This window comes from Hevea brasiliensis, chromosome 6, assembly GCF_030052815.1.
Source record: "Hevea brasiliensis isolate MT/VB/25A 57/8 chromosome 6, ASM3005281v1, whole genome shotgun sequence".
In the NCBI taxonomy this organism is placed as follows: Eukaryota; Viridiplantae; Streptophyta; class Magnoliopsida; order Malpighiales; family Euphorbiaceae; genus Hevea; species Hevea brasiliensis.
The window spans coordinates 594,733-618,879 of record NC_079498.1 but is presented as its reverse complement, the minus strand read 5'-3'; the positions used below and the strand labels follow the sequence as shown (position 1 = coordinate 618,879).

At 35.0% G+C, this 24,147-nt stretch overlaps 2 protein-coding genes across 4 annotated transcripts; one reads left to right on the top strand and one right to left on the bottom strand.

Moving 5' to 3' along the window:
* Positions 1–4,647: 4,647 nt before the first annotated feature.
* Positions 4,648–18,513, top strand: LOC110637602 (uncharacterized). Of its 3 annotated transcripts, none has more exons than XM_058148122.1 (3): positions 4,648–14,439; positions 14,776–14,855; positions 18,318–18,513. In XM_058148122.1, the coding sequence occupies exon 1, from the start codon at positions 10,876–10,878 to the stop codon at positions 11,791–11,793; it is 918 nt and encodes a 305-aa protein (XP_058004105.1). In that variant the 5' UTR covers positions 4,648–10,875; the 3' UTR covers positions 11,794–14,439; positions 14,776–14,855; positions 18,318–18,513. The 3 variants fall into 3 exon arrangements, with proteins under 3 accessions (XP_058004105.1, XP_058004104.1, XP_058004103.1); XM_058148121.1 differs by having other exon boundaries at positions 15,855–18,513; XM_058148120.1 differs by having other exon boundaries at positions 14,776–18,513.
* A 3,617-nt stretch (positions 18,514–22,130) lies between these two features.
* On the bottom strand, positions 22,131–23,605 carry LOC110637641 (CEN-like protein 2). Its single transcript, XM_021787868.2, has 4 exons — positions 23,275–23,605; positions 23,088–23,149; positions 22,713–22,753; positions 22,131–22,609 (listed from the first exon to the last, which is right to left on the bottom strand). The coding sequence occupies exons 1-4, from the start codon at positions 23,473–23,475 to the stop codon at positions 22,392–22,394; spliced, it is 522 nt and encodes a 173-aa protein (XP_021643560.2). The 5' UTR covers positions 23,476–23,605; the 3' UTR covers positions 22,131–22,391.
* Positions 23,606–24,147: the final 542 nt, after the last annotated feature.

Sequence of the window (24,147 nt, the reverse complement as noted above, 5' to 3'; positions counted from 1 at the left end):
CTAGAAAATTACAAAAAAGCAAGGTTCAAGTTTACCTTTCCGATTCGCCGACTTCGACAATGGGGGTAGCCAAAACCTCGATCAGACCTTGAAATTCACGAATTTTCGCGAATTGAGGATACCTACATGAAGCCCACAACACGGGGGTTAGTACATAAATTTTTCAGAATTTTCTAAGCTCATTTAATGCTCGGAAAAACACTGCGAAGTTTCGTGGGACCCACTGAAAAATGATGTCGGAAAATTTTGAAATTTATATCTTTGCGAAGCTCTCGACGAGTGGAGCGCTCTGGTACTCTCGGTTTTCTCGTGGGATTCACGGTTTACGAGAAATCTAGCCCGAAAGTCAAAATGGGCTAAAACTTCCCGGGCAAAATTGGACAAACCGCTCAATGGATTTCGGTGTTCTTGGTGTCTATGGAAAGCTCTCGATGAGTAAATAAGTTTAGATATAAGACTTGGTCCGATTGGTGGCCGGATCGGCCGAATTTTGGCTGGGAAGTCAAATGTTCATGTGGGGAAGGGGTGGGGGTGAGGTGGCGGGAGGTGGGGAGGTGAGAGAAAACGGGAGAAAGAGAGAAGGAGGAGGAGACGCGCGCGGGAGAAAAAGAAGAAGGAGAGGGAGCCGGTCCGATTTGACCGGTTCGATCCGGTCCTGTTCGATTTGGCCGGTTTGATTCGGAATACAAAATTTTAAATTTTTTACTCTGCCTCGGAATAAAAAACGAGGTCAAAAAATTTCGAAAAAATTTCAGAAAACTCAGAAAAATTCGTAGACTCCAAATATATTTTTAGTTTTGCCACGTGGTCTTTAAATAAATTTTTAAAAATCATCAAAGTTTATATTTTCGGAAAATCGAACCCGATTTTTAAAATCCGAAAAATCTCAAATAATTTCTTAAAATTTAATAAAATTAAAATATCAATAATACTCATAAAATAATAAAATTTAAAATTTTGGGGTGTTACATAATACCTATCCATTAATTTTTAATTTTTAAAAGAGAAAAGTCCATATTAAGTATTTTCTGTATTTTTTAAATATATGTAATATAATTACTAAATATAATTATCACATGTTATTATGTTCATAATTTTTAATTTAAAAAGTCAATTACAGTAAAATCAAGACTCATATTTACTTTGAAGAAAAATTAATATTTAAAAGTTTTTTCTCTTCCTTTTATGCATTTAATAAATTTTAATTTACTTTATTTTTATTATTTTAAAATATTTTATTATTATTATATATGAAGAATAATTTATGACCATTAAAAAAAATTTATGGCTATTAAATTCATTGATTTAAGAGCAATTATTAATTTATTTAATTAAAATTTATTACTAATATTTTAGAATTTTAATATTTTAAATAGTAATATTAAAATTTTTTTAATTAAAAAATAATATATATATATATATATATTACCGTACATGTCTCTAGTATAATATAATTATTGGCTATATTCAAATGTATTGTCCATCCAACTTTTAAAGAAACCTAATTATTATAAATATTATAAACTTTATCACAATTTCTCGATTTTTATTTTTTGTAAAAATTAGCTAAAGGTTGTATCATTTCTTTTAATATAATAATCTTAATTATGCTTTTTTTTATTTCTAATATAATTAAATTGGTATGATTTGTAATTTAAATTTAATATTTCTTATTGTTATTTTGTTTTAAATTTATTTTTATCTATTTTATAATTAAACTATATTTTATTTGTATTCCCATCTAATAACAAATAATTATTAAATTTATTAATATTTTAAAAATAATTGATAAATTAAAAAAAATTATATTCAACATAAAAAATTGTGTAAAGCCACACGTATGCACATGTAACACATATGCTTATAAAACCATTTTATTAAAAATTAAAACTCATAATATTAAATTATTTTTAAAAATAATAAAATTTTAATTTTAATACATATTAAATATATATATTAAAAAATAAATTAATTATTATTTAAAAATTAAAATTTCAATTACTTTTAACTTAATAATATTATGATTATCTCAAAATTTTAAAATTTAATCTTAAGAATTTTTGTAATTAAACCCTTAAGAAAATATTACCAAATAATTATGTCTTTCTCAAACACTTTAATTATCAAATTGAGTGACAAATATTAAAATTAATAATTATTTTATATATAATAGAAATTTTAGTTTAAAAAAATTATCACAAATTATATAAACTTTTAGATTTTAAACATTTAATTATTGAGCTATTAACTTAAATATCAACACGAAAATGGAGTATTTAGATCAATATATTGTTTTGAAAAAAAAAAAATAAACACAAAAAAAAAATGTTTACATGCACGTGAGTCACGTGCCAAAGATAAACGATATGAAATGCGCGGCAGGTGAGTATTCCCATAACTGCCACCGTTTCCACTTTCTCTTACAGTGCTTCCATACTTGCAGGAGTGATGGAGGTAACCGCCACCCTCAACACCTCAGGCTTCCCTCGACCTTCTAGCACTGCCGTAACGGCCCTCTTCTCTGGTGTTTCCCTCGTCTCTACTCTCAACAAATCTCCATTAGTTGCTCGCGCAGTTGAAAGATACGATACGGTTTTCTGCTATATCCTTATTATTTCCTGAAAGTGAAAAAAGCGAGAAAATTTTTGCTTAAAAAGGAAGCAATGTAATGTAATAATCTGTGTTTACTGGGACATTTCGATGAAGTAAAAACTACGATGCAATCAATTTAGCGAATGGAACGAATTTCACAAGAACACTGTTAGATCTTGCTGCATCCAATCAACTTCCTTCCTCTAGGTAAAGAGATATAGTTTTTTAGTTCTTCATTAGTATTCTGCAAATTTGTTGATACCTATGTTTCTTCTTTTTTTTTTTTTTTTTTCCCCCTGTATAATTGTTACCATTCTAATTTTGTAAATTTAAATTTATGCAGAGCTAATTAGTGCTGTGGCTTTAGGAATGGCATGTCCAAATCTTGGCTGTCTTGCCCGCGATTATTCTTTATCAAAATTTAGTAAATCTGGAATTTTCTTTATTTCATGTGAGATTTTATTTGTGTGTTACCATGGATGATTTTGTTTTATTTTAGTTGTTTAAGATTTTCTTTGTTTCTTTCATAAATTTGTAGGGTTAAAGTTGCAGGTTAAAGAAATTGGAGAAATCACAGAAGCTCGAGTTGAGTGCTACATTGCTAGATGTTAGGTGTAGAGGGGTGTGTTAACTGTTAAGCCATGCAACTTAACTCAACTAAGTCTTTATCCTATAAATTCAGGGTCGGTTATATGGATTCGCTTTCTACACTCTAAACGATTTTAGGTTAAATCACGATTTTGGGTTAAATCCTCAGAAATGACTTCTAGGTCACTAGGTCATGTTGTACTACTCTCCTCTAAGTCAATTTAGGTCTATTCTTTTTTTTCTTTCTATCCTTTAACCTAATGTGCTCTCCTTGTCTAACTGGAGTCTTCGTATTTCTACGCTTCACATGACCAAACCACCTCAATCTCCCTTCTCTCAACTTATCTTCAATTGGCACCACTACTACCTTTTCTCTAATACTCTCATTACGGACTTTATCTAGTCTAGTATGGCCACTCATCCATCTTAACATTCTCATCTCTGCAACTCTTATCTTAGACGCACACGACTCTTTTAGTGCCCAACACTCACTACCATAAAACATAGCCGGTCGTATGGCTGTACGGTAAAATTTTCCTTTCAACTTATTGGGAATCTTACGATCACATAAAACTCCAGTGGCACGTCTCCACTTCAACCATCCGGCTTTAATCCTATGACTAACATCCTCCTCACATCCCCCATCTACTTGAAGGACTGAGCCTAGATATTTAAAGTGATTACTTTGGGACAGTACCACTCCATTCAAACTAACTCCTTCCCTATCACCAGTTTGGCCTTCACTGAACTTACAATGCATGTATTCTGTATTCGTTCTACTTAACTTAAAACTCTTTGACTCTAAAGCACTTCTCCAAAGCTCTAGCTTTCTATTGACTCATTCTCGTGTCTCATCTATCAGAACAATATCATCCGCAAACATCATGCACCAAGGAATACTCTCTTGTATATGTTTCGTCAATTCATCTAAAACTAATATAAAAAGGTAAGGGCTTATGGCTGATCCTTGGTGTAATCCAATTGAGATCGGAAAATCTCTTGTGTCCCCTCCCATCGTGCGCACAATAGTAGTTGCTCCTTCATACATATCTTTCAACACTTGTATGTACCTAATCTCTAAGTGCCTTTTGGGGTGAGTTAGGCCAATCAATTTGATCAACAGCTTGGCCCGTGACAATATTTGGGCTAGTATGAACCCAATTTCTTTATCTTCCTAGTCCCTTTCTCAGGTTTCCATCTTGCCAATTTTGTGCAAGTAGTGAGGTTGTATTAATTTATTCTCTTCCTAGGAAGTTGCTCTTTTTCTCCTGACTTACCATAATACACACTTGTTTAATTGGAAATTCTCTTTTGTAGCTTTTCACAGCCTCCTTTCATACAGATACACCTCACTATTTCTGGATTAGATATAAATACTGCCTTCTATCATTCATATATATATATATATATATATATATATATACTCCTCTGTTTCATATTTTTCTATTCCTTACAATAGTATGCTAATGGTGGCTTGATGCCATATGTTCCTTTTAGGATCTCAAGGCTTTTAGCTGATGGTCTTGGTGTATCCATTCCAACTGGATAGCTATTTTGGAGTCTAATTTCACTCTTCTTGTTCCTTTGGTTTTGGGAAAGGTTCCTTCCTCATCTTTGCTCATATTAACAATCCTCATTTTGTACACATTCTTAATAATACTGACTTATATACTAGGGATGAAATAGTTCTACTGACGGGTTTTTAGTGGATTATGAGTCTATTCTTGTTGATGATTAACAATAAATGTACCCTTAAGTTTTGGGAATAACAACTCAGCCTCTATCTCTCTCTCTCTACTAAATTGCATAAGATGATATGTATTAAGGTTTTTTTCTTCCCTTTTCTTTAATTATTTACATTACTTACCCTAGTGGTTAGAACATCATATTTATTTAGTTAAGTTCTTGTATCTACATTAGAATGACAACATGATTCTAGCTCACCCTGTTTAAGTTAATTTATTCTAACAAAAATATATTTTTTTTTGACCTTTTACTTCATCTCTTTGAAGCATTTTCATTTGTAATTTTGGTATTATTAAGTTTTTGTCAAGAAAATTAGAAATTTGTCAAACAGAGGCATGAAAGTTTAGACGAATGATATTTTATTAAACTTTTTCTGAAGGTTTAAGTTCCAAAACTGTTTAGGTTTTCCAGACTGTTAAGAGTTCCATTATCCCACATCTAAAGTATAGAACAAGTTCAATGGGCTTATAAGGGTCAAAGCTAACTAGACTAATTGGTTAGGTCTAAACTTTTAGCAATGGTCAGTCCAAGCCTAAGTATGCCCATTTCACATTTTATGACTCTTGTCTAGGTCCATTCATTCACCTCTGAGTTCTAATATCCCACATCTAAAGTATACAACAAGTTCAATGGGCTTATAAGGGTCAAGTCTAATTAAGCTGATTGGTTAGGTCTAACCTTTTAGCAATGGTTGGTCTAAGCCCAAGTAAGCCCATCTCACGCTTCATCGACTTTAGCTTCTGGCCTACTTATTCATTTTTTGCCTGTTCATTCTCAATTCAGTAATTCAGACTCCTAAAAAGTGGTTCAATAGGGGCATTAGTGTTTATTTGATTATTTTTATCAAACTACACTCAATTTGACTTCAAAACTCATAAGCAATGTATTCAGAAGTAACTAATATTGTTGAAACTTCTAAAGGAGATGGAGATGGAAGTATTTTGACCAACGTATTGATATTACTTACATACATGATTCCAAGCATTCTGTAACAACCAAGCTATTACTGTAGCTATGGTATAAACTGGATCTTCTCTTCTGTGATTGGCTGAGATAAGCATTATAGCTAAAAGGCCCTTAATTTTCCGTTATTTTAAGACAAATTGTCATAAAAAATTGACTAGACAATACATGCAGGGGAACCCTGCAGAAAGCAATTAAGAAATAAGGTACATTTCCCAATTTTTAATTGTTCTTCCTTTTGTTTTTCTTTTTTAAATATTTTTTGGATTATAGTTGTCGCAAGGGGTTTTGCGGTCGCCTGGACGAAAGCTCTTCACTGAAGTGGGAAAAGTGAGGAGTCGCCACTTTAATTTTGAGGGGAATTAAAGGAAACCATTTGTGAAAATAAATTAAAAGAAACCACTTCGAAAACAGAGATTCTAGGTTCGGGGTCCATATACGGGAGGGGAAGGTGTTAGGCACCCCGCCTCGTTCCTCAATGAGGGTAAACAGATTTAATGTTATGCTCTTCTATAAATTAAAAGGGTAATTAGGGGATTGGGATAATGATGATGTTAATCCTTTGTGCAAGATGAAGGAATGTTTGATATTTCACTTATTTTGGGCTGCCCAGGAACACAAGTTCGTGAGATGGCCCTTTGGTGAATAAGTGTTTGAGGGAGGTTGTCTTGTGTATTGTGGTCATGTCATTTAGTTTGAATTTTATTAAGAGAGCTCGGGCAGGGAACTTCTCCCAATCTCTAGATATATTTTATTAAGAGTTTTGAGTGGGAAATTTCGGATAAGAACTCTACTCCGATTTTCCCGTTTTAATTTAGGTGAGAATTAGGTAAGATTTCTTCCCCGATCTCTTAGGTTGTACGGTTTAAAATTTGATGGAGGATCTCGGATAAGAACTCTCCTCCGATCTCCGCTTTTATTTGACTGAGGATCAGGTAAGAACTCTCTCCCGACCTCTTTAGTTCAAAAATTTAAATGAAGGATCTCGGATAAGAACTCTCCTCCGATCTCCGTGTTTTTTATTTGAATGAGGATTGGGTAAGAGCTCTCCCCCGACCTCTTAAAGTATTCGGTTTGAAATTTTTAATGAAGGATCTCGGATAAGAACTCTCCTCCGATCTCCGTTTTTGTTCGAATGAGGATCGGGTAAGAACTCTCCCCTGACCTCTTAAAGTATTCAGTTTGAAATTTGAATGAAGGATTTCGGATAAAAACTCTCCTCCGATCTCCGTTTTTATTCGAATGAGGATCGGGTAAGAACTCTCCCCCGACCTCTTAAAGTATTCGGTTTGAAATTTTAATGAAGGATCTCGGATAAAAACTCTCCTCCGATCTCCATTTTGTTCGAATGAGGATCGGGTAAGAACTCTCCCCCTACCTCTTAAAGTATTCGGTTTAAGACCGAGCTTTTCACCGATCTCGTATACGACTCTCTTGTCCGAACTCTTTGGCTGGCTACATCTGATTTCTTTCGGTTACTAGTCTGGGATCCTACCTCAGTTCTCGCTTTATTATGTTATTCCCTAGACTCGCTTAGTAACCCGACCTCATGACTTTTCCCCTAATTTCCTATTCATTTTTCGATTATTTTATTTATTTCAAAAGACACTATCACATTAGGATATTGCTACCAACTCTTTGCTAAATTACCTAGAAGTTACTCGCAACCAGCACATCTATATTCGAAGGAAACAAAAACTAAGAACAAATAAATAACGTGAACTGGAGAATAGAAAAAGTAAACTCAAGAGAGTAATTATCGGCCTAAAGGATTCGCATGGAGATTTTTGGTATAACTGAACTTAATGAGAATTTTGAGAATAAAGGCAGAGAACGTAAAATGAGAGCATTCGGAAAGGTGACAGTCTAGATACTTACCTGTATGAGGTTGAGGTTATCAAACTGACTTTGAAGATCACAAATATTGCTATGTTGACGGCTGGTGGTTCCGGGACCAATGCTTACTTTGAGATTGCGAGAACCGGGTTGAAATGCAGTTAAGTTGAAGCTACAGCTACCTAGTCAGAATGAAGTCAAGCTGAGAGAAGAACGAGTAGATGATGGGGCGATGAAGACTGAACGGAAATGGTATGGCAGAGTGACGAACAAACTGAAAATGAAGGATTTCAGGGTTCGGAAACTCTATCAATGGAGACACTCTAGAAAACTAGTTTCTGAAGTTTCTCAATTTTTATGCAAGCTTAGAATGGCAAAGCAGCAAGACTGAATTAAATTTCAGAGCCTTTCCACTATAATCACCCCCTTTTTTGTCCGTCCCCTCTACAGTATTGCATGCAGGTATTTATAGGGAACGGGTGCTACTAATGAAGGGTCAGGATCTCCCCTTGGGGAGACGGAAGGTTTGGATTTAAAAGGACATAATCCGATGTCTGAGAATTAAAGAGAATCAAAATGGATGGCTAGGATCCCATCCAGAATATCCGTCCTTTTTCTTCCTAATCCAACGGTTCAGGATCCTTCCTTACAAGATGGATCCGAGGGCTGGGAATAAAAGGCGCCGGACCTGTCGTCTGTTTTTGATCCAAGGGCTCCGAGTTTGTCCTTGCAAGTATGATCAACGGTGAGGATTGTGATGTACAGAACTGTCATAACTGTTTTTGGCGTCTGTCAGCAATGTGGGCGATTCTGCAAATGAGGCGTGCGGTGAAGATTTGATCACGCCTGCAACGCTTTAACTACCTCGGCTCTGATTATATAGAGAGTTATTGGAAGTCGTCTCATTCTCTTCTTGCTTTCCGATCTCCTATTCCGTCCGATCTCTCTATTATAGCTCCTTTTCCGATCTCTCATATCGGGCCCCTCTCCCGATCTCTTCCATTCTAGAACCTTCCCTTCTGACTGATCTGTCTCAGTCAAAGCATTTAATTCTTTACCGATGCATCCGCTTCGGTTTCCGTAAGTAATAAATGCTCAGGCTCCCTATATATACGGCTCAGCAGGGAATCTCTCCCACATTACATTTCTCCTTTTTCCATTTCTCACTTCTCCTGTTCTAGTTTCCCGGCAATATTTTTGATCTTTTTCCGACTGTTCTCTTTGCTCTCCGACTGAAAATTTATGATCCCGGTGATCGGAGAATCATGAGAACCACATCTAATAACAATGAGAGAACCGGACTAATTTACTGATTAAGATCGAAAATGTCGATCGTACCGATCTCGAATCAGTCTACCGATATAATCGGTGAACTGATTTCGGGCGAGAGGACTACTAATTTCCCTTTTAAAATCGGTGACCGCCTCTTGAAGTTCATTTGGCTCCTCACCACATCGGGCGTCTCGACTGCAGCTCGGTTCTGGTCGATGACATCGACGATGACTCCGCTTACCATCATGAGAGTCATAGTCACTCCATCTGAGCTGCACATCTATCCGGTGCCTATGGCTGGCTTTCTGATCAAACACATCTTTTGATTCAGCCACAAGACTAGGCTTTGACATAGGTCCTTACTAGGTAGGATGTAGTGCCGATCTTTAGAGATCGCCCAAATGATGTAATCTGGCCTTTAAAGGTTCTTAATGATGTAATCCGATCTCTTGAGATCGCCCAAATGATGTAATTTTATTTGACCTTTTGGAAATGAAATGAAATTTTTTTTGACAGTTATCATTTAATTATTGCCTTGATTAATTTCCGATCTCTGATGTGCATATCCGATCTGGTTCCTAACTAAATCACCCTTAGCCGATCTGTAACTCTGAACATCCGCCTTAATCCGACGATCTTAGCCAGCCGATCTCCTTTTATTTTATTTATGGTGTTTCTGGAATCTTCCTGCGACGTGTCAGGAAAGCGGGTGGATTCCGCTAACCGATGCGTCGCTTGGGACACTGTGAGCATTGAATGCTCAGACGGGTATAAATAGGGGAAGGGTCAGTCAGTTGCTCCCTTATGTCATTTTCAGCACTTTGTGAGCGATTCCAAAATTCTCTCGTTTCTTCAAGTTTTTTCCAACGCCGATCACATTCCGGTAAGGGTTTTGATCTTTCTCTTAGTTAAACTTCTTTCATTTCTTTGAAAATGAGCGGCGCCGAGGGTCAGAGAGCGGCAAGCCCTCCTTCCGTCCATGTCTCGTGGTCATCGGATGAAGTCGAGGTGATTAGGTCGAGTGGGCGCCCTGAGCCTCCTACGACCTCTGTTTTAGCCGTGGTCAAGCGGCACAATCAAGACAAACATATTCCTCTGGGAGAGAAAATCTTCCCGTGGATGAGTTGCCGTCAATCTTCCAAGAAACCGATCTGCAGTCGATTAGTCAAGAGTACAACCTTCGGACCAACTCATACGAGCTTATCAGATGTCATGGCGATCTTCGAGCCGATCACTTCTTTGAAGAAAATGATGCGATCATGATATATGAAGAGCAATTAAAAGCCGGGCTCCGGTTTCCTCTTGACAACTTCTTCAAAGACGTTCTGAAGTTCCACCACGTATGTATAGTTCAAGTACATCCGAATTCATGGCGAATTCTGGTGGCTTTCAGAGGCTTATGCCGAGCCAAGAAGCTCGAGCTTACAGCAAAAGTTTTTGCCGAGCTGCATAGACTTACTCGTTCAAAGGACGACGAGTATTGGTTCTTCCAAGCCAAACCACACTGTGGGCTTTTTACCGATCTCCCCTCCTCACTGAAAAATTGAAAGAATCGCTTCTTTATATTAAGGAGCAAGATTCCGAACGGTTTTGAGGGTTTCCCACGCAGCTGGCAGCATCTGGGCCCATCAATTCCAAAGAGGATCGCCCTGAGCAGGGACGAGGGTGCCATGGTAATGGAATTAAAGGATCAGGCGGCCACTCAAAAGTATTCGTGCCTATATGCTGTTATGGCCGAACTGAGATGGTGGCTGATGCGGATGATCGCCAATGAAAACTATGAACTGCAGCTCTCTGACCTCGGACCCGGGACCGGTATAACCTAAATCTTTAGTCTCCCAGTTTAGGTAATCTCACTAACTGTTTTTCTGTGCAGAAATGGCTGGAGGCGAAGGCGCAAAGGAGAGCCGCAAGCGGAAAAGAGAAGTCTCCCGGAAGGTACGAGAAATGAAGATCGCCGCGGCATCACAGACGCCAAGGCGGGATTCGGGAGAAGTGCCGGGAGACTCGTCCCGACCTTCGAGGCAACCGGTCTCAGAAGTAGAAGTAGCTCCTTCTCCCCCTCGACAAGAAGAGCCACCACCTCCACCTGTTCCTTCTAGTGCGGAAGGTGGGCCTTCCCAACCTACTGTGAGGACCCTGTCTCGAGGTGCCCAGGTCCTTATTCATTCCTTAGAGAGGAACCGATCAGTTCGGGAGAATCCGGGCTTGGCCAAGGTTCTGGGAGCTTCCATCTGCCTCCAGGAGGATCGGAACAGGCTGATCCCGAGTAGCATTGACGATCTCCTGGCCCAGACGATGAGTTTAAGTGTAGAGAGCCTGGTGAACCAGCATATAATCAGGGAAAAGGCTCGTCTTCTGAGGCAAGAAATTCTAAAAGCGGTCCAGGACGCAGCTTCTGCCCAAGCCCAACTTTCATCTGCCCATGACTACATTGCTGAAATCGAAGGTCGGATGAAATCCTATGAGGATAAGTTGGCCGATCAGGCTCGTGAACTTGGGGAAGCTCGGGCGCTCCGAACTGCTGACGTTGCTCGCCTTACCGAAGAGATCAGAGCGAAAGAAGAAGAGGCTGTGACGAGGGAAGCTGGTGCCTATGTGAATGCCCACAGCGATCTTCTGGCTGAGCTTAAGAGGCGTTACCCCGGGGAAGACTTTTCGTGGATGGTGGATCTGGCTCCTCAAGACGAAGAGGAGAGCGAGGAGAAAACCGAGAGAGAGAGAGAGAGACTGAGCGAAATGTCAATGTACCTGGAGAACAGGCTGGGGGTGACCCTCCAGCCGAATGACTTGTAACCTTTATTTTGATATGAAATGAAATCCCTTTTGTTCAATTTCTTGATGAGATCGGAAAGTATCCAAATTGTATGAGTGCTTGATTGTTTGAACGTATTAGGACATCAAACTTAACAGCGATTATTAATCTAAGTATAAGAGGTTGGAAGAACATTGTAACCATGAGATCGGCCTAAGCCGAGACCAAACACCGGATAGAACTTTAGATTATTAAAATTGGAAACTTGATTTGAACACTTAAGATCGGAAACACCATTAAGTCGGACTGAAACCACAATATTTATAAAGGAGAGATCGGAAATAAGATTGGATGGCACAGAGACCTGACATTAGTTTGATCTCCATTGACGAGAGATCGGAAATGAAATTGGACGGCATGGAGACTTGATATTGGTGTGATCTCCTTTGTTGGGAGATCGGAAATCATTCGACTAGATGCGGGATCGGTTTATTTCCTAATCAAGTTACTTGTAACCGAAGAATGTCAGTTAGGCGTCGATTTTCAAATTTCATTGACTTCGGTGAACGGCCAAAATATGGTGTCGACAATAGTGATGTTGAAAAAGTTCCAGTAAGACACTGTTGGATATTACCATTTCATCATTGTTATTTGTGTCTTGTTTCTTTCACAGTTTGCAAGATTTTTATGTGCTTTTTCATTCACAGGTAGTCTGGAACTGCTTCAAGGGTAATGATTTCAGTAATCCATTTTCATTTGCTGTGGATAATTAGTTGGATTCTTTTCTTTGCTCCCTTATAAGTATGCATTTCATATTTAACTCAAGAACATATGCCATCTTCCTCGCTAGAAAAAAATAAAAATAAAAAGAACAAAAGATTTCCATATACTCTTTTAGATAATGAACTGAAGCTGCATCTGCTGCATTCGTCTTCTGAATTTTAAGTGAAAGTTTATTTTTTTGAAAGAATAATGAATTTTTGATATTTATTTGATGCGGCATGATCCTATATATATATATATATATATATATATATATATATATATATATATGTTCAGGAAAAAAATGAAATAATTATCATTCTTTAGGCACTTCAAATGTGTCTATTTGATTAAAACTGTCCTATAGGTTTGGCAACGTATGTTGATAAAAATCACGGACTTTACTAAGTATGTTATCCTTCCATGGTTCTTCACATACTAATAGTTGAAAGAAAATGCATTAGCTTTTTCATCATCTTTGTTTGGGTAATTTCAATTGCAGAATGTATATTACCCTATTAAATTTAATATGTTAGTTGAGATTAGATAACAATACATCAGACCTCATATTGTTTAGTCTTGGCAACTGTAAGTTAAGCTCATTGAATAGCTTGGATTATATATAATATGTGTTGCAGGTAGCTTGTACTTTTGGGACTCATATTGGTATTATAATTTAATTTATGTTAAAAAAATAGTACTGCATGTTTATGGTTGAATTTCTTGCTAGACTAAATTAAAGGATACTCTTAACTTCTTTATTTTTTTCAAATTTGTTCTGATAATTATTTGTTTTCTTCATTGTTCTGGACCCCATGGATGTAAGTAAATCTAGACCTTTGCTTTCAATGGTTAAGCCACATGTGTTCATTGAAGCTGATGGGATGGGAATGTAAGTCACACTATTACCATGTGAACTTTTGTTCTATGTAGTTTTTAATGTGCCTTGCTTTCACCAAAATTTCTCAATCAAATTTATTAAATTTTCTATAGTGTATGCAACTTCCATGGTTAGCCTTTGGGAAGATGGCATTTCACAATTCTGATCAGTTCCGTGTTCCACAATAATGTGCTTCTCTGCATTTATGCTTATACTGTACACTCTGATTTCATTAACCTTTGGCATAGCCTAAAACACTCTCCAACTAATGTTTGTTTTTGTTCAGAGACGTTTTAATGACATTATACTCTGGAGAAGGGAAAATAAAACTGTCTAGGTCCTTGCACTATAAGAATGGAAGTCTACTTGTCAGGCTAAATAAACAATCAGAGTGACAAATATCTTTTACCATTCAATTGAGTTGTATGCTTGTCATATCAGTAGGGTAAAGAGTGACTTAAGATGTGAGAATCATTGGGAATGTACCAGCAAAATAAAATCTTGAAGTTACAAAGTTGGTGCATTTAATTTAAGGACTCATCTCATGGAGTGGCAAAGTCCATAATGGAAAGAGACATGAAAATATATGCAAAAAATGGAGAAACACAGTGCTGCAATGACAATACTATTTATGCCAGATGTCAAATAGACTTCCTGTGCAAAGGATAGTATTTTTGAGTGAATTTATTACCTTGTACCAGTGTCCATACACTTTGCGGACACAACAATGTGCTTGGGAAGCTGATGCTTTTGCTGATTTTGTGGTTTTGCTAAGTTCTCTTCTTTGTCGTACCCATATTCTTTGTATTATTGCAGACAGAAAGGAACTATTTTCTATCAAGTTGCTTTCCATTGCCAAAAATTTCTCTACTAAGTCCATTCTTAAATATTGAATCTATCTTCTTTTATTTTCAGATTCATTCATCTCACTTTACTGGATTTTAACATCATTAATCTAAAAAACTTATCAACTATATTTGGTGGCAAAGAGTCAGTTTTTGCAAAGAATGAGAATGCCTGAACTCTTTCAATTGTTTGTAGTCAGGTTAGTGTTCCCTTCCACCTAGCAAAATGCATTTTTGTTTTTTTTAACTGGTGCTGAATTTTAGATGGTCTTATCATGTAAAGCATTTCATCATTAAAATAGTAATTTTCTTTTATCTGGTGCAAAATTTTTTTTCCAGTAATGTAATAAGGAAGAAATGGAAACACAGTGCATTATAATGTTTATAAAGTGGATCAGTTGTGCCATGCTATATTTTGCCTCTTCAAACCTGGACATCAGCATCTGCCACATTTATGTTAATGGCTGCATTCAACAAGAGTAACATTTTTGTTCGAATTTGTCTGGTTTTGCATAAAGTTTTGCACATTGTTGTAGCTGTAGCAGAACAACTGAGTGGTGCACTGTGTCAATCTGGACTCTCAGTTCTTCCTTGTGTTGCAGCACATGTTAACCAGGTTTCTCGTTCAATCCTTGTTTTCTTCATTTTTATTGTTGTTTTCCATTTTCAGTTTTGGTTTCTTAGTTTTCCACAATTACAGTATTAGCTTGCATTATGTTATTGGAGTATATCATCATTGACTCATTTCTAGTGAACTTTTGGGTTTGAAAGGACAAGTTACACAATCAAATTAAGAAATTTTGAAGAATGCCACTAATAGTTGAGAAACATCTTCTGTACTGAAAAAATATTCTTGTATAATTTACGGTTACTATAGCTTAGCCATGCAACTGTATTGAAGGATACATAACAAGTGATAACTGATGCCATCAATATGGTTAGTCATAATGGCCAATGGATATAGTAATTAGCAAAAATTGTCAATTTTGCTTCTTATCATTTAGATAGGAAGAAAAATACAATGATTGTAGAATTTAGCTTCAATGACTAGCAAAGTTCTGTTGCATAACAACAATAAAACAAGAAGAAATGCATCTAGCGTATTAAGTGACAATAACAAATGGAAAGGAATCAGAACTGCATCCGATAAGCTAAAATCAACCTATAAATTAAGGATATCATGCTTACCCAAATAGATACAGTTGATGGTTTCCTTGTAAATTATTGTCTGGTGGACCTAAATACTAGCCACTTAATTATGGATTATTGTGAGTACAACACATTATCCAAAAGTTGCACTTGCAAAAGTCAAGCTAATTAATACAGAAGCTCTTGAGAATTTTTCTTTGGGCTGAAATTCAGGGTATAGGACATCTCTCCCAACCCAAATAATGGGCTCTGTAGTTGATGCAGAATATATTCCTAAAGATTTTAGGTAGACCTAGGTTTTTCATTATTAGATAATTTTTGTTATGAAAAATTTATGAGATCAATAAAATTTTGAGAATTAGTTTTCTTTCCCAAGGATTGGTCCTTATTTTGTTCGTTATTCTTGTTTGTTCTACATCAGTAGTTCTTTATGGTGTCTACCTTAACCAGACTATCACTTAATTAGGTTATTTTGTTGAGATTAAGGCTCCTGGCTATTTGAAGAGAACTGCTGTAGATCAAAGCTGCATATAAAGAGAAGGCTTTCATGTGTGTAGTACAGAATATTCAACATCACCTCATGCCATTTGGAATGGTTTTTATTATGATCTATAAGTTTAAAGGAATATAACTAATGTTGGGAAATTTTATATGGTTAATATAATTAATGTGTCTAGGAGAATTTTGGAAAAAATTTATGCTTCTTTCCTGTGTTATTAAAGTTGACGAAAGGCAACCACCGAGCGTGGTTGCTTGGTGGTTAACCTAGTGAGACCGTCCTATCCCACCCCGGTTTTGACTTCCCGCACCAGCATTTGAAGACTAAATATTGTCTCTGCTTTGGAATGCACTAGGAGTCGGCAGCGGATTGTCCAGTGATTCATCTCACGGGGTGCCACCTCGAGTTCGGTGGTAGGTCCCTCCTTTGGGGAGGGTTAAATTGAGGACACAAACTGGTGACCCCGGGAAGGGCCTAAGGGGGCAATGACCGTTATATCCGAAGAGCCCTCATTTTTTGCTCTTAAAAAAAAAAAAAAAAAAAAAAAGTCGACGAAAGGCGTCGGACGAGGAGCCGGGCGAGGCGAGGTGAGTCCCTGGCAACTCGCCTGGCCGAGGCTACGCGGCTGAGAAGAGGCGATCAACCCCAGAGCTTAAAGGCGACAGGTGATAGGGCGTTGAGGCGCCACCCCAGACAAACTAACTGTAATTTTAGGTTTTGTTTTTAAAATTTTTTCTGAATGGCATAAAAAAGAAAACTTAAAGTATCAGTCTTACTGGCCCCAACAGAGAAAGATTGCAAGGAGAACATAGCAGTCACCAACCAGCACCGGGAATATCGTCCTCTCTCTCTCTCTCTCTCTCTCTCTCTCTTTGTCGCTCTCTCTCTCTCTCATCTTCACATTCTTTCCCCTCAGTCTCCTCTGCTATTCTTCTACTCTCTTCTCCTCTCACTCTCATGCTGCGCTGCAGCCTGAAAACTGGGATCCACTTTTTTTTTTTTTAATTTTTTCTTCTTTTGTCTGCTCCTTCCCTTATTTTGTTCTGTTCACGCCTTCATGGCATGGCTTCACACTGCTCTACCTAGCAGTCCAAGCGTCCAACACTTTTTTTTTTTAATTTTTTTGTTAAATTTATTTAATATTTAGTGTAATGTGTTTTTGTTATTAAATGGGTATTGTGTGATATGATTTTATTAAATGGGTATTGTGATTCTGATTATTTTTATTAAATGGGTATTGATGCTCTTGATTTGTAAATTGTAATCGAGCAAATTATTGAAAAAAATATGTTATTTAATAATTTGATTTTTTATTTGCTTGAACTGGGAATTTGAGGTAGCAATAATAATTGTTGCTTTAATTAATTAATTTGTAATTTTCTTCTGTATGTTGCATTATTGCTAGTATTGTAAATGATGGGTATTGATGCTCTTGATATGAAAATTGTAATTGAGCAAATTATTGAAAAAAATGTTGTTTAATACTTTAATTTCTTTTTCTTTTATATTAACATCTCTTATTATTATTTGTATTATTGTTTATGCTATGAATTTTAATTTTACAACCTTACTTTTATCTTTTATTTAAGCTAGAAAGATATGCATAATTTTCAATTTCTCTTATCTTACATATAGACATGAACTTAATGCAAATAATGTGTTTTTTTTTCTTTTTAATATGTATTTTTTTTACTTATCAAACTGGTTAAAAGTATGAATTTCTATATTACAAGTACATATATATATATATATATAATTTAGGCAATTTAGACTATAGCGCCTTGTTTTAAAAAGGTCTCGCCTCGCTTTTCGCCTCTTGCCTAAGGCCATAGGGTTCCCCGTCGCCTCTTGCCTTGATAACATTGCTTTCCTCATAGTTTTCAATCTTAGGAATCCTCTCAGCTTTATATGGTAGTCTTACCTGCTTTTTTATCATTTTTATTTTCTTTACTTCTTCCCTTTTCAGTGATAAAGGGTAGAGGTGTTTTTTTACCAGAAATAAGACTACAAGATACATCTTAATCATGTTAATTACAACTGATCGCTGGCCAAAGCCAAAATACATTTGCAAACGCAAAGTAAACAATGAAATTTAACAGTTCAGACTAACAATGGTGCGAGTTGAACTTGGGATCTCTTAATCGCAGGGCCTCAATCTTGTATAATTTTACTAATAGATCAAAGCCTCATTTGGCATAAGAATTTTACTAGGTGTAGTGACTCGCTACAATGAACTGTTGGAGTGAGTTAATTTTTATATGTTTCATTCACTTTTTACATTTTTGTTATTCCCTTTCTATATTTGTTACTTTAACAAAATTTTCATCTGTTTCATTCACATTCTTTATTTATCCATTTACTTTCTGTCATTACAACACTGTTCCCTTTAGTGACTCATTACACCAAGTATTTTTGCATGATATATTGAAGACCACATAGGATTGTACGATTCCAGTTGATGAGGAATAAAGAAGCCTGATGACTCAAGGAGGATAAGTTAAATGTTGATTAAAAACTTCAAGTTTAGTAGTGGAACATGTGTTAGCTATAATTATATTCCTTATATATAATCATGTTTGCTTCCTTTGTGGCACGAGGTTATAAAAAACTAGTCCTAGTTCTTCAAGATATAATTAATTCATCTCTTGAAAGTGGCCACAAAAATTGTGAGAGCATCTTTGACATCTGAAAGAAAGATGTGATAAAAAGTTGTAGAAATTTCGTAGAGTTTTGAAGGTGGGTCCAAATTCCAAAGACATCGAGTGAAGCAGCTGAGAATGGTCCCAAGTTCCAGCCAGTTATATGTTACTGACTGATTGTACTCTTTACCTATTTCTAGACACATGCATTATGCCTATTTTCCCAGGGCTGGAAGCATCGAGTCAAAAAGACTGTTGCAAAGGCAGGCATAAGTCTGTTAAAGGGATACATGTTGCAGCAAAATAAAGAAGGTAGGGTGCCCCCCTTAGAACATCCTAATATACACTTTCGATAGTTAGATGGTTGGGATTCAAAAGACCAATAATGTTTTGCTTGGAATGAGTTGCCTGCCTATACTAGGAAGTTGGATAGGCCACCAAGTTGAGGAACTGCGGTTGCTCACAGCTGGTCTTGATTCTTGCAGTGTTCAATATACACATGCACTATAAGGATTCAGGATGCTACTTGAATGCAGCACTAGATTTTGGAGGGATTCCAATCATCTCAATACGTTAGTGTCAAGTTGAATGGAACTTGTGCAGGTAACAAAAGGGTGGCACCAATCGTGGAGCTCTAGGGACTAGAGGGGGCCATTCCTCCATAGATTTTATGATGGCTCCTCCAGATTAATTTTATTTATGATTTTTTTTTAATTGTTCTAGAAATACTTTTGTTATATATATATATATATATATGATAATTTTTAACAAAAGGTGGTTACATTTATATGTATGCTATATGATTAATAATTTTTTTTATGTGTGTACACATATTGTTCTTTTAACTTTATTTTTGTATCTCTTAAAATTTAATATCTAACTCCATCACTGATAGGGTCGTAAATGAATCAAGTTGCGCATGAGCTGTTTAAGGCTCGACTCAATAAAAGTTCATTTTGGCTTGAGTATTTTTCAAGTGAGTCGAGCTCAAGCTTATTTTTTAAATTTGTTTAATAAATGAGTCAAACTTGAGTTTATTGATATTCGGCTTGTTAAAACTCACGAATTTGCTTATTAAATAGATTTGCGAACTAGCTCATGAACAAGCTCGTTTAATTAAAATTAAGCCTAATAAAAATACATAATTTTGATCTAATAATATTAAATTTAAAACTCATTACAACTATAAATGAGTCAAGCTGTTTATGAGTTGTTTGAGGTGTAACTTGATAAATGTTTGTGTGCGCTGTATTAAAAATTTAAGTTGTTAGCAGAACACTTCAAAGTGTAACAATCTAAGTGCTATGAATCAAAGGGATTTGAGTAAAATATTAGCCCACCAAATTATCTTACTCGGTGCGAAGCTCAAGCTCAAAAAAAAATTTACAAGCTAAAGTTAAGTTTTTTAAAGTCTAGTTTTAGTCAATTGGTCTACAATCTAATCACTGGTGACTTCGGTAGATACCTATTGGTTTGATAGGCATTATATATAGTTAATATTGAGATTATGGGCTTGTTCAACTATAAATGCATATTATTCTCTTTTTTAGGGCTGTTCCACCATCTGCCTTCTCATAATATTTTAGGAAAATATTTGGTTGGCTGTTTGGCAGCTTTAGAAACTTGTGGGCGGCTATCATTTTATGGGGAAAGTTAAGGGTACGACCCATATGGTGGTTTCTTCCGCTGAACTTGTATCTTGTGTTTGTTTGGATACAAATATCTTTTGCCTGTATATCCTTTGTACTTTCCCTTACCAAATAAACAAACTCACAAATTCTATCTATCGATTATTAATTGGTCAACTTAATTTGATTCAGTGATTAAAGGCATATCACCGAGATAAAGATATCAAGATGAAAAATTTATGTGTTATCATGTTTGATCACATTTGTTGCCACGTCTTACTAGAATCTAACAGATGTGATTAGTCCAATTATTTTGTTTCATGTTCTTCCATATCAATAATTTGATTGTGCTATGCGCTAATAGACCTATCATGTGTCAAGAGAATGTATTACAATTAAATATCCCACACTAATATAACATTTGGACTACACTTTCCATTAACTTAAAGCTTTTGACTTACACTCAATGTATATATATATATATATATATATATATATATATATATATATAAGCAAAAGGTTCAATTTCGTATTATAAGTTTAATTTAGTTCATTTTGAAATTTTTGTCCAAATTAATTTAAAATTTTTAATTTAAATTTAATTTAGCATAAAAATTAAATTTTATAGACTGAATTTATTAATTTAAATGAAAATAAAAATTTAATTTCTTAATTTTTGGACTAAGGATGTGTTTAATAAAAAATAAAAAAAATCAAAAGTAAATTTTATCCTTATAAGTTTTAATATTTAAAGAAGGTAATTATTAACTTAGACCTCCGAAGTTAACATTATCCTAAGAATGTATAAATATTAATGAAGTAAAAAGTTAATCTGTATTTAAATAATATTATGAGGGTTAAAAGTTACAAGGGTAGCAATTACTCCTTGTTAATATCGTACCAAACACTTCATAAGTTTCGTTATTTTTGGACTAAATTAAATTTAAATTAAAACTCATGAAGCTAATTTAAATAAAAAAGTTAAATTAATTAAATTTATTCTAAATTTCGATTGTATTTATTCTAAATTTCTAATTAACAAACTCAAAGAGTCCGGTATTGTTATTTATCGTCACTACCTCCTCCTGTCAGAATTGGATAATTTGTGTGCCTTTTGCCTTCATTGGATGTGGTAGCCTCAAGGTCCCTCTTCGAAATCGAACACTAGTTCTCTGTTACCTATCACCACCGTAGTAAGCCTCTATCCTACTATCGAAAGTTGATAGGGCAGAAATTTGAATGATGCATCACCGGCATGATGGTTGTGCCATCCGTTGAGTTATCATGAATCATTAAAGCAACGAGTAGAGCCTACGCAGACCTTTTATTTAATAAATGCATCCCTTCCAAAAGTCGGAGTTTGTTGCACATATTAATTCCAAAATTATTAAGGTTAGCCGAGTAGCAGATAATTAATATTTAAATATAAATTCAGATGATATGAATATTTTATTAACAAAATAAAACTTTTAAATATAATTATTTTAAATTAATGGTAATTTTGACAAAAAGACTATTCTATTAATGAAAATAAATATGAGAAATTAAATTATTTTATTTAAAAAGGAAAGAATACTAATAAGATTATCTCTAATTGATAATCACTGTCTTTTTATAATTAAATTTATTTTTAAAATAATTTTTATTAGAGAATTTCAATTTCACCCATAATTTAATTTAGGGTAAAATTTTTTACTTTTTGATACTTTAGGATAAGTTTGTTAATCAAATTGATACCATATGATTAGCACCATTAGTTAATGTATTAACACTGTTAATGATAAGTTGATGTGATAATTATGTGATTAAAAAAATAATTTAAAGCTACAGTAAACTATTTTCATCGAAATAAATAAACTTCATATTTTTATATTTTAAATAAAATATAATATTTTTGTTTAATTATTTTTTCATTATTTCTTCACTTATTTTATTGATATTTTGAGTTTTTAATACCCATTTTATTGAAATATACGAGGAAGAAGTCCATTGTTAGGACACTATAATTTTAGGATCAAAGGTACAAAACAAACATGGATATCCCAAACTTATTCTAGCTAAATTAACAACTTCTTCTCATTAAGATCCAAATACACTTGATAATTGATACCTACGTACACAATATAATAATAATAATAGATCAATTGGTGCGACTGATACGACAGACGTAGCTAGGGGCTCCATTATTGCAACCGTTTTTTATTTTCTTTCTTCTCTTTTCTGCGTACTTTTCCTGATCAGCGTCTCCTTGCAGCTGTTTCCCTCTGAGCATTAAAGAACACAGCTGCCACAGGCAGGCCTAGTCCATTTTCTTCTGCAAATTTTCTTGTGTTAAACTTATCCCTTGAGCTTGGTGTGGACACCGTTTGCCTTCTTTCCTGCTTGAACAGAAGGAACACAAACCTATGGATTCCTATGTTTGGCCTTGGCATCTCGTAGCTCACCATTTCTCTTCCTGTATAATTTATTTTAATTTTCATTTTCAGATAAAACCCCGTTAACAGATTAGAAGAAAAGTTCATATATTTTTTATCAATTCTCTTTCTCGGGGGGCTTACCAAATGTGGCATCTGTGGTGCCCGGGATGTCTGTCACTATCCTGTAACGAGGTCAAATCAAGTTTAAACCATGAGTACATATACATATTATTGCTAACTATGTATGTGCATAGATGTTTTTTTTTTCCCTATGCTTGTACTTCGAGTTTTGTGAAAATCCGGAAATGATTAAATCAGTTCTTTTTGCTATATTTGTACTATATTCTTCTTCTTCTTCTTCTTCCTTTTTTTTTTTTTTTTCTCCATACCAAAATCCAAAATTATCAAATACCCTTTTCAAATAGGATACAAGAACTGAGGTTGGTTTATTAAATCTTTCATTTCTCTCTTCTGCTCTGAACTGTAAATGAAGGATTTTGTAGAATTATACTATACCAGTGCAAGTGCTCCCTCAGGTATGGATCACTGGGACCAGGTGCATCTGGGTCTGTCATGACCTGCAATTAATAATATTGATGAAAGTGATAAAGTAAAGTTTCATGTGTGTGTAAAGAAGAGAAAACTTAGCTTACATGGCTATGTATAGAAGAAGAAGAAGAAGAAGAAGAAGAAGAAGAAATACCAGAGTGAAAAAGGATCTCATATCACCTCCCTGGACCTCAACCTTAGGTTTCTGAGTTACAGCAGAAGGGAAAAGCTCATGGCCATTATAAACCTGCTTGTTACAGTTATAAGTCACTGTCATTTTCACAGTTGGGCTGAAATAATCAATTACATCTCCAATAACCCCCCCAACCACCAGAGGGTCTGAAGTCTTGGCCATGAGAGATTAGAAAAATATTATAGAGAGAGAGAGAGTAGATGTAGATAAGCTAAATTTGCTTGTGTTTTTGGCTCTTGTGGACAATCTTTCTTGTAAGGCAATGAGGGTGGAAGCAGACCCCCATATTTATACTGTTGGTTTGGCCAGTATAGGATCCATGGAAGCTCAGGAATGGTGGGGTTACCTATATAATTAATTACTGGTGTTTTTTTTTTTTTTTTGAAGTCTCTTGTTGTTTAAAGTAAGGTTTAGTGAAAATTCCAGCATGAGAATATTCTTTACTTTGCTGTGACCTTGTGAGGTGTTTTCTTTTATAACATTTCACCATTTTGTGAAATGAAAAATATGTTTTCTTTGCAGTTTGCACATTATTTATTGTCATTCATCTTCTTCCTCTCATATTCCTCTTAATTTTGTTTTATTTTATAATAATAATAATAATAATAATAATAATAATAATAATAATAATAATAATAATAATAATAATAATAATAATAATAATAAATTGGGTTGTATCTCTAATGTCTTTATATGTCGAGAAGAAGATAATGTAGAATCGTTTGGTGTGATTTTTCCGGGGAGCCATCAAGTAGAAATAGACTCTTTTTTTGTTGAAATGTCAACCATATATATATGTTCTTTAAATACTTCCATTGTAAATTTCTGACATCT

Excerpts from the sequence above, each read along its gene's own strand:
- LOC110637602 (XM_058148122.1), top strand. The coding sequence starts at position 10,876 with ATGGCTGGAGGCGAAGGCGCAAAGGAGAGCCGCAAGCGGAAAAGAGAA.
- LOC110637641 (XM_021787868.2), bottom strand. The coding sequence starts at position 23,475 with ATGGCCAAGACTTCAGACCCTCTGGTGGTTGGGGGGGTTATTGGAGAT. Across the intron at positions 23,150-23,274 it reads TGAGATCCTTTTTCACTCTG|GTCATGACAGACCCAGATGC; the intron begins GTATTTCTTCTT and ends TATTAATTGCAG. Across the intron at positions 22,610-22,712 it reads CACCACAGATGCCACATTTG|GAAGAGAAATGGTGAGCTAC; the intron begins GTAAGCCCCCCG and ends TAAATTATACAG.